General features: G+C 33.4%; 2 protein-coding genes across 2 annotated transcripts; one reads left to right on the top strand and one right to left on the bottom strand.

The window, feature by feature from the left end:
- Positions 1 to 269: 269 nt before the first annotated feature.
- LOC122580614 (T-complex protein 1 subunit zeta 1-like) lies at positions 270 to 5,455 on the top strand. Its single transcript, XM_043752880.1, has 15 exons — positions 270 to 505; positions 584 to 647; positions 1,574 to 1,709; positions 2,009 to 2,160; positions 2,296 to 2,343; positions 2,428 to 2,520; positions 2,602 to 2,708; positions 2,815 to 2,929; positions 3,015 to 3,101; positions 3,244 to 3,448; positions 3,534 to 3,628; positions 3,873 to 3,941; positions 4,037 to 4,144; positions 4,235 to 4,353; positions 5,027 to 5,455. The coding sequence occupies exons 1-15, from the start codon at positions 372 to 374 to the stop codon at positions 5,100 to 5,102; spliced, it is 1,608 nt and encodes a 535-aa protein (XP_043608815.1). The 5' UTR covers positions 270 to 371; the 3' UTR covers positions 5,103 to 5,455.
- A 193-nt stretch (positions 5,456 to 5,648) lies between these two features.
- On the bottom strand, positions 5,649 to 9,564 carry LOC122580615 (uncharacterized protein DDB_G0275933). Its single transcript, XM_043752882.1, has 3 exons — positions 9,347 to 9,564; positions 7,537 to 7,684; positions 5,649 to 5,928 (listed from the first exon to the last, which is right to left on the bottom strand). The coding sequence occupies exons 1-3, from the start codon at positions 9,399 to 9,401 to the stop codon at positions 5,850 to 5,852; spliced, it is 282 nt and encodes a 93-aa protein (XP_043608817.1). The 5' UTR covers positions 9,402 to 9,564; the 3' UTR covers positions 5,649 to 5,849.
- Positions 9,565 to 9,782: the final 218 nt, after the last annotated feature.

Consider the following 9,782-nt stretch of genomic DNA (forward strand, 5'->3'; position numbering starts at 1 on the left):
ACTACAAGTATAATATAGGTGAAAATATTTTAAAAAATACTAATTGAAAATATTACATATATTTCAACACTTTTTAAAATTAAAATGTTATTTTTTTAAAATTATAGTATAGAAAAATTTACAAATGACGGTTATAAAGACGAGACGGTAATCCACAGGGACGAAACATGGTTTTTCGGGTAAACCGCAGGGACAATTCGTGAAATTAACTCTATAAGCTTTTTTCTGAAGAAACAATGTATCAGAGAATTCTAGAAGGGTGACCAAATAATAAGCTTTTCCGCTCCGATCACCGTCGGCCTCGTGCCTGCCCTAAAATACATACATAAAATATATATATATTATATATATAAATAGTTATAGTAAAAGAGATGTCAATAAGAACACTAAACCCAAATGCTGAAGTGTTAAACAAATCAGGTGCACTTCATATGAATATTAATGCTGCCAAAGGCTTACAAGATGTTCTTAAATCCAATCTTGGCCCTGTAGGCACCAATAAAATGTACCCCCTAACCCTTTCATTTTAATATATATATATATATATATAATATCTTGTGATGAATTTGGTTTGTATGGACAGGCTTGTTAGTGGAACTGGAGATATTAAATTGACCAAAGATGGCAATACTTTATTAAAAGAGATGGTTAGTAGCTTATTTCTTTAATATTTCTTCCCTTTATTTTATAATTAATAATTAAATAATATTGCTTCCCTTTTTATTATATTAAATTCAGTTTGAAATGTACAGTAGTTTTGTTAATTTGTTGTTTTTGTATATAACGGTCACTTTCCAATAAAAAAAGAAAACCCCACAGGCTCACATATATAATGTGCTCAACGAGTACCGGTCCCTTTGGTAAAACCCCTGTGTCTCACCTAGTTTAAAATGTAGTTAGGTTTACAATGATATTGTAAAGGAGACACGTTTTGTATGTATTTGGAACATAATCGTTATTAGCGTTGTCGTTTTTTTGATTTAAAGTCCAATGAGCTTAGCTTAGTATTGTAATTTTGCGTTGATCGACTAGAAGCTAAATTCCGGATGATATGACCTATAATGAACGAGTGTTTGAGACTAGACTAACACCATCTGTAATGCATGCTCCAAAACACGTACGAAACTTTGTGTAAGTGTAGGTTATTGTCGGGCCAATAATTTTCATGCAAGAAATAAAATAAAAAATGACACTGTTTTCTTATGTCGAACTTGTCATTGACAAATTATAGTCCAGTTTGTTTTGGGTTCTATGTACTCCGAATTAGAAAGTAAAAAAATCACGATCATTGTATATTGTAAATTAAATTTTTTCAAATGTGGGTAGATGGTGACATGGAGTGCCCCATGTAGAAGTAGTTGATTTAGTTTTCCGAGTTGCGATATTGGATACGATGACTCTATGGAAGTTAACTGCTAACATATGCAACTACTAAGCCCTCGTTTTAATAATCAAATATGCTATATGCTTTATGCTTACCATGGTCTCTTGGGCATGTTATTATTTTTTAAAAATTTTTTCTTGATTCGACTAGAGTATTGTGGAGTTAGTAATCAATATTTTATGCTTTCAGCAAATTCAAAATCCTACTGCAATTATGATAGCAAGGACAGCTGTTGCACAAGATGATATCAGTGGAGACGGGACAACATCTACGGTCATCTTCATTGGTGAGCTTATGAAGCAGTCTGAGCGCTATATTGATGAAGGTGTGTTGTCTTTCTATGCCTGGTTCTCTAATTTATCATTTATGTTTTCTTTATTAATATTAAAGGAACCAAACTCGTTACTATTGTGATCCTGTTTATCTTGCATCTGTTACTAGTCAAAGTTATACTTTCATTCCAAAATCTGTTTGCCAATTAGTAACATCGTATTTTGTTCTGAAAAGTTCTAAATATATTATACTTACAGTTTGTTTTCATCTGTGGGTTTATAGTATTTTTTCTTCTTTAAATGTTTAGGTAACTGACTGTATCTTTGATTTATAACTCTTGTTTTTTTGAAGGGATGCATCCACGTGTTCTGGTTGATGGATTTGAAATTGCCAAAAGAGCAACACTGCAGTTTCTTGAAAAATTTAAAACTCCTGTTGTGATGGGTGAAGAACCAGACAAAGAGATACTTGAGATGGTTGCAAGGACAACGTTGAGAACAAAGGTCCTAATAAATACTTCAGTTGTCCCTTTTCTCTTTATTTAGGTTCTAAATTTTATTAGAATCATGCATATATGTTCTTACCGAATACTTATTGATGATCATGTATCTTTGTTATTGGTTATAATGACCCTGCAGTTGTATGAAGCTTTGGCAGATCAGTTGACTAAAATAGTTGTAAATGCGGTATGCTTTTTATGTATTTTTAAGTTTTGTAATCAGTATTCTACATTAAGCTTTAGCTGATAGGATTTTGTTAATTTCATATAGGTACTCTGTGTTCGCAAGCCAGAAGAACCTATTGATCTTTTTATGGTCGAGATTATGCACATGCGCCACAAATTTGATGTAGATACTCGTCTGGTATGTTAGAAAGTTATTTTTAGATGCGGTTATTAAATTCAGGTTTTCTACTCTAATGTCTATTGGTTTCACAATTTATAGGTGGAGGGGCTTGTTCTTGACCATGGGTCCAGGCATCCAGATATGAAGAGGCGAGCAGAGAATTGCTACATATTGACCTGCAATGTATCATTGGAGTATGAGAAAAGGTAAGATATTTTTTAATTAATCTCTTTAGTCTACAGTTTGTGACAGTGGTAAGTTACTCTGTTATGGGCATCAGTTTTTAACAATACTAAGCCACTCTGTTTTTAGTGAAATAAATGCTGGATTTTACTATTCTAATGCGGAACAAAGAGAAGCAATGGTTGCAGCAGAAAGGCGCTCAGTTGATGACAGAGTCAGAAAAATAATCGAGCTAAAAAATAAGGTGTTCAACCTAGGTGTTAGTGTCAGAAGGTTTTCATTTTCCATATGTAGCATTGCTCATATGTTCTGTAATTGGTGGTTTGCAGGTCTGCGCTGGAAGCGATAAAAACTTTGTGGTTATTAATCAGAAAGGAATTGACCCTCCATCATTGGATCTTCTTGCTCGGGCAGGGGTAAATTCTTTTTAGATTGTGCTTATTTTGAAGCTTTGAGTGATTCATATCGAATTGAAACTCTTATTTGAATGATCTTTTGGATGTATGCAAATTATATTGTTCTTCATTTTTTAAAATTTTTAACATAGTAGTTTATCAGATTGTTGCCCTTAGAAGAGCCAAGAGGAGAAATATGGAACGTTTGGTTTTGGCTTGCGGTGGGGAGGCAGTCAACTCTGTAGATGACTTGACTCCTGATTCCCTGGGATGGGCTGGACTGGTCCATGAGCATGTTCTTGGAGAAGAGAAGTATACCTTTATTGAAGAAGTAAAGCATCCTCACTCCTGCACGATTCTAATTAAAGGTACTTTACAAGTTTTCATGGATTTGCTGTTCTTAAAAATCTGTCATGTAATATATAATGGTGCTTATCATTACTATTTATGAAGGACCAAATGACCATATAATAGCCCAAATCAAGGATGCTGTTAGAGATGGCCTACGATCTGTCAAAAATACCATTGAAGATGAAGCAGTTGTACTAGTAAGCTCCTTTCTTTATTGGGACCCCTTAGTTGCATCTTCATTTGTTTTCAGACCATATTATTTTGTAATTCTATGGAATTTCAATGCTCAAAACACTTGGATCTTTGATTCATTGGAACAATATCGGAATACATATGAAATGTCTTTTTTGACAAATTACAAAGGGAGTAGCTTAATGTTTCCAATTAGGAAGGAGCTTAAAAGATAATAACATGATTTAAGTTATTGCGTATGTATGTCAGGGTGCCGGGGCTTTTGAGGTTGCTGCTCGACAGCACTTGATTAATGAAGTGAAGAAATCTGTTAAAGGGGTAATTTTGTCAACTTTATCTCTTCGTATAGTCATGCTCTGGTTACTGCCACATAGTGTGTTTCTTATCGTTTTGGTGGTTACATTTGTTAACAGCGTGCTCAGCTCGGTATTCAAGCTTTTGCTGATGCTCTTCTTGTTGTGCCTAAGACACTTGCTGACAACTCGGGGCTTGACACTCAAGATGTCATTATTTCATTGACGGTATTCCTTTTTCTACTCAGTCTATCACTGCTTCTTTCTTTGCTCTTTTTCATAACAGGGTTTTATACCTCATTGTGAAATTCTATTCAGGGAGAGCATGACAATGGTAACGTTGTGGGACTAAATCAACACTCAGGAGAGCCAATTGACCCCCAAATGGAGGGTATTTTTGACAATTATGCTGTAAAGCGCCAAATCTTAAACTCAGGGTATGCAAAAAGTTGTTATTGTGTGTGTTCTTTTTATTTTAAAGAAGTTTCCTATGTCCTAAAGCACTTGGCACTATGCAATTGCGCACACCAATGATCTTCCTGGCTGTTAGAGGTGGTAAAATGGACGGGTTGGGTAACATGTTAAAATGAGTAATAACTTAATGTGACAAGACGGTTCTAGCAAACCCACAAACACTAATGTATCATTATTAGGCTTTATTAAACAATTAATGTGTTAACATGGTTGTGGGAGTAATGCAGCTTCTTATCTCAAACTAAAGCAATTATAGGAGTTTTTGATGGCTTCTAATACGTTTCACCCGGTCAGCCTGTTACGTTTGTTTTCCCATTTGACCCATTAGAGAATAAACACCAAGTCCAGACTCCAGTCATGACTTGTTCATTGGTAAATGGGTTATAGTTGCTACCTCCAGCATTATTGCTTTTTAGTTAACATTTTTTAAGGATTGTGCTAGTTCATTTTTTTCGGTTTATATATATATATATATATATATATATATATATATATATATATATATATATTTATATTTTGCTAACAGTGATTGAAATCTGCGTTGGACGACATACATCTTGGTTGGTCCCACCACCACTGGGGATTGGACATATATATAATCTTTCTTCTAAAAAAGTCTTACTGTTCTTTTTACAGCCCGGTAATTGCATCTCAGCTGCTACTCGTGGATGAAGTGATTCGTGCAGGTCGCAACATGAGAAAGCTGACTTAAGCTTCTCATGAATATTCTTCAGCCTACATTTGCAGGCAAACAATGGTTTTGGATGCGGATATTTACAATTGTAAAGCAAGCTTCATAATATGGTTTGCAAGAATTTTCTGGATCTTTACATGAAGCTGTTAACTCAATAAATGAACTTTATATTGATGTTATCATTTCACTTGCCGTGAGCTTTATACTTGGGTAAAATGTTACTCCGGTTAATTTTATCACTTTTCTAGTGGTTTTTATGTGTTACATTTGAGGTTGATGTTTTATCTTTGTTCTTTTCTCGTCTCTTAATTGTAAAAGAAATGTTTTTGAGAAACGGTCATTTACACTACCAAGCCATGAAAGATTTAAAATATATGTGCAATATATAATCCATATACAAGGATTTAAGATTCATCAAACCTACTGTATCCTGATTCCTGTGCATGATTGAAAGTTTTATACTTATAATTATAGCTAAAACATAAATCTTAACAGCCATGATCCAAAGCTTCTGTAGGATTTGCCACAACATTGCCTCATCTCAACCTATAAACACACTAAAAATAGCTGCAAGCAAAGTCCCAAACGGAGTTCATATCTTTTTTTCGTAGTGCAAATTCTAACCACATGTCCGTGTCCTCACGATAAACATATACAAGCTTTATGTTTGTTTAACAATTGATAAATTCAAACGGAAAATTTGGAACCATGAAGTAAAGTTCATGGGGACAGAGATCACAAACGTCCAGAAAAGGAACAACGCATTTAAACTCCCACCGGTCTCTTGGATTCCTCTTGAAGTGAGTACTCTTTCTTCATTTTTTCCAATACTTGGTCATTTGTACTGCAAGGAAACAACAGTAACTATTAGTTTGCATGAAGGTCGGGCCATTCGACTCAAAAACAACAATAAATTGGTTGGTAACTTAAAAAATTAAAACAGGAAAGTTACTTTTTAACTTCAAACTTGTAAAGAGAAAACTGAACTCAATATAATCCAAGAGTTGGGTGTGTGCAACAAATACCAATTTTCACTAGTGTTAAGGTAATGATTGGAAACTCGAACCATCAAGGATACATTTTACTTATGCGTCTCATTTACGCCTTCTTAAATTCATTCAAGACTATAACAAGAAAGTTTCTATTATAATTTAAAATTTTCCTGCTTAAATTAAATGTTACAACAACATGGTTTAAATAAAGAATACTAGAAAGTGGATTTCAAAATTGATTCTAAGGGTTATACAACGCTTTCTTTTGACACCACTACCAAGGTGACCTAGTGGGTAAGCGCCCAAATTTCCCAACAAGAGGTCTAGGGTTTGAACCTCCTAGGTGTTACATCTTTGTGTTACTAAAGAAAGAGTTTGGAAACAGCCATTGGGATACCCCGATTAGACCACGTACATCTGTGTCAAAGGCTTGTCCTTCCCAGGTAACCTGATAGGGAAAACCTCCTCCAATTACGCCTTTCTTTTACAACATCAGGCATAAAAGATGTCACAAGGTTGTACGTGCATAAAAGTTGAAAATGTTAAAGTATAGAAAATGAATTTATAATATATCAAAATTTATTCATACAAATTTATTCTCCTCATCTATATTTGTTCCTATGAGCACATGGGCGACGGGCCTGCAATTACTAATTTACTTTTAGTACAAAATAAATAGGAGTATAGGACGCATACATTTAAAGAAAAATAATAACTGCTTAAAACATGTGCCTAAGAATGTCCCTTCAACATTCAATGTTTTACACATGGATTCGTCATTTTCACTCTCTTCATCTTGAATTTGAACTAGTCATCTGTTTCAATCTCTTGTTAGGCACACTGTAGCGTTTTAGCCACAATTATCATTACAAGTACCGAAAATGTAAACTGAATTGCGCCTTGAAGTCACGATACTCAATATATGGAAGTTTAAATAAAAATCATCGTAGCTATAATTTTCTAATAGATTAGGGTCAGAACAATAAGAGTTGATGAAACATGTAACAATTTTCTGTAGGAAAACAAATTAATAAATTAACGTAAAACTTATGTACAAATTCCCTTGCTTAAATCAACTAGTCCTTCAACTAACTGATTCATCAGGTAGCAAAGTCGCGATAATCACTTTTTAAACACACATCTGGTCACCCCAATTTTTCAACCACAAAATTGGCATTTAAGCAAATTTTGAAGCTATAGTCTCTATTTGCTATTGTAGCCATTAATCGCTTATCACACTGATTTTAAATCACAAGGTTACACCTATTTTGGCGTTATATAATACTATTGCAAGGAATTCAGCCATGTCTAGATTCTTTCTATTCTTTATAATATAAAAAAAGGGTAAATAAAAAAAATATATATATATATACATACTCGATTAACCCTGAATATTTTTGGGGCAATACACATATAAGATAAAACAAAAGTCTGGTTAAAGATGTGAATATCGAACTTACTAGTCATGAAGACAAGTATTTAATTCCTTAGCTTGCTTACGGCACTTCCAAACAACTGAAAATGTTCTCCCCGTAGCGCACTCTGCATATTTAGAAGTATAATAATCGCATTCTTTTAGCGCCTTTGCCTTCATTTTGCTCCGTAAAGCTACAGTAAAAGAATGAAATAGCATAAGCTAAAGAGAAATAAGAGTAGAAAACAAGATTAATTTGACAAAAAATTATATTATCGGATTGGTATCTCGTTTCTGTATAATGTTGAAGAAACAAGATGATCAAGAAGAGGGAATAAATTTATCCATAGCTCTTGAACTTTCATTACAACTTTGTAATTTCTTTCGTAATTTATAACAACTACATATTTATCAAAATGAAAACAGAGTATGATTGCTCCATAATTCAAATAAGGAAGACAAAGTGGAAATGAAATCATTAGGACAATACCAAAGGTCTAGGAGAAATACTGGTTCATCAAGAAAAAACATCATCTAGGCAATTTTGACCTGTCCGGCAGATTTGACAATTGACACAATTCCTTTTTACCTAAATTTTTATAAATAAACCATTTAATCAAATAAAGATAAAACATCCCCCGCATCGTAACCGAATGGATCGAAATTAGTATAAACATAAGAGTGATTCAACTTTCTCAGTAGCATACTAATGTCTACAGAAGCTGTCGAGAACAGTTCTAAATCCGGTCCAAAAAGGTTACAACAGTGATTGAGGTGTTCACCTCTCAGGAAAAATGAGAAATACATAGACTAAACTAGCATTCGTCTTTAAAGCAAAACTCAACATAAACATGAGAGTAATCACGTTTTTCAATCATTTGTATATTTATACATGGCTTTTAGTTCCATGCTAATCACCATTCTTGTCAGTTACACTATAGTCTACAAAAGCAAGCAACTTTCAACAGAATATGTAGACGTAAAAAGATCCAGAAAAGAACACATTTATATAATCATACATTTATAGTTAGCTTTTGGTTCCAAACTAATAACCGTTCTTGTCAGATACTCAGATACACTATAGTCTTTATAGCAAAACTCAACATAAAAATGAGAGTAATCAAAATTTTCAATTATTATACTTGGCTTTTAGTTCCAAACTTATGACCCTTCTTGTAAAATACACTATAGTTTACAAAAGCAAACAACTTTCAACATAATATCTAAACGTATAAAAAATCCAGAGAAGTACACCGTAAGTATAAATCCTATCTACAAACACTCATCTCCTTGCATATAAAGGCATACATGAGTTGGGTTTTCACTAAAACCTTGATAAACTTCATTACAGGCTATAGCGGCATTTTCGTTATTAAGTCTCCCCCCATATAAAGCATCTATCTACTTTCTAAAGATCTATTTCAATTCTAACACAATGGTCTTAAAAACCAACCAACACAAAACAAATACTAAAAACACACCGACACATACACACATTGAGCTCTTTTGTGCTGCTGGATTACATGGGTACAAGGCTAGTCGGAAATTCGTAATATCGACAAAAGGGTGTTATCATTTCTAAATTACATTGATTCTAATACAACTCAATATATGTTTCTGATCCATATTCTTGTAGCACACACATATATATAATAAAATTGAAAATTGGGACATTCTTTTTAACATATATGTATTTCTAATATCAAATAAACAACCTTAGAAAAATCAACATTTCAATTGGGAACAAAATTTTAATTAATTTAATGTGCGAAATGAAAATATAGAAATAAATAAAAGGGATGGGAATGGGGGGTTTAGGGTTTATATATATCATATCATATAATATAAATATATACCTTCTTCAACCTTCTTCTTAACATGGTTTTCTCTAGCTTCTTGAACATAACCCATATTATTATTATTAACAAAAAACCTGTGTTTTTTTTATGATTATGTATTTGTTCAGGTTTCTTTACTGATGAATTTGTCGGGTCTAGAAAAACACATTAGTCGGACCCGGTAACCCAAATACCCAATAAATGAATGACTAAAATGGGGTGTTTGGGAAGGTTATGGTGGGCAATTGGGCATACCAATTGGAAATAATAAAATTTGGTCGTTAATTTAAATAAAAATCTTAATTAATAGTTCATTAATAGAAATAAACACCCGCGCGTTGCCGTGGGTTTTTTATAGTAACATCGCGGATAAGTGTTCATTAAGCTTAAACGTAGTAGTTGTGTATTCCACACGTTGTCGCAGATTATATCACACCTTGCAGCGGGACTCAAG

This window comes from Erigeron canadensis, chromosome 8, assembly GCF_010389155.1.
Source record: "Erigeron canadensis isolate Cc75 chromosome 8, C_canadensis_v1, whole genome shotgun sequence".
Taxonomy (NCBI): domain Eukaryota; kingdom Viridiplantae; phylum Streptophyta; class Magnoliopsida; order Asterales; family Asteraceae; genus Erigeron; species Erigeron canadensis.

Bases quoted from the DNA above. Each gene is read 5' to 3' on its own strand.
- LOC122580614 (XM_043752880.1), top strand. From the start codon at position 372: ATGTCAATAAGAACACTAAACCCAAATGCTGAAGTGTTAAACAAATCA. The intron at 3,449-3,533 runs GTACTTTACAAG...CTATTTATGAAG, and splicing joins CTGCACGATTCTAATTAAAG to GACCAAATGACCATATAATA. The intron at 3,942-4,036 runs GTAATTTTGTCA...ATTTGTTAACAG, and splicing joins TGAAGAAATCTGTTAAAGGG to CGTGCTCAGCTCGGTATTCA.
- LOC122580615 (XM_043752882.1), bottom strand. From the start codon at position 9,401: ATGGGTTATGTTCAAGAAGCTAGAGAAAACCATGTTAAGAAGAAGGTT. The intron at 7,685-9,346 runs GTATATATTTAT...CTTTTACTGTAG, and splicing joins TAAGAAGAAGGTTGAAGAAG to CTTTACGGAGCAAAATGAAG. The intron at 5,929-7,536 runs GTAAGTTCGATA...GTTTCCTTGCAG, and splicing joins AATACTTGTCTTCATGACTA to TACAAATGACCAAGTATTGG.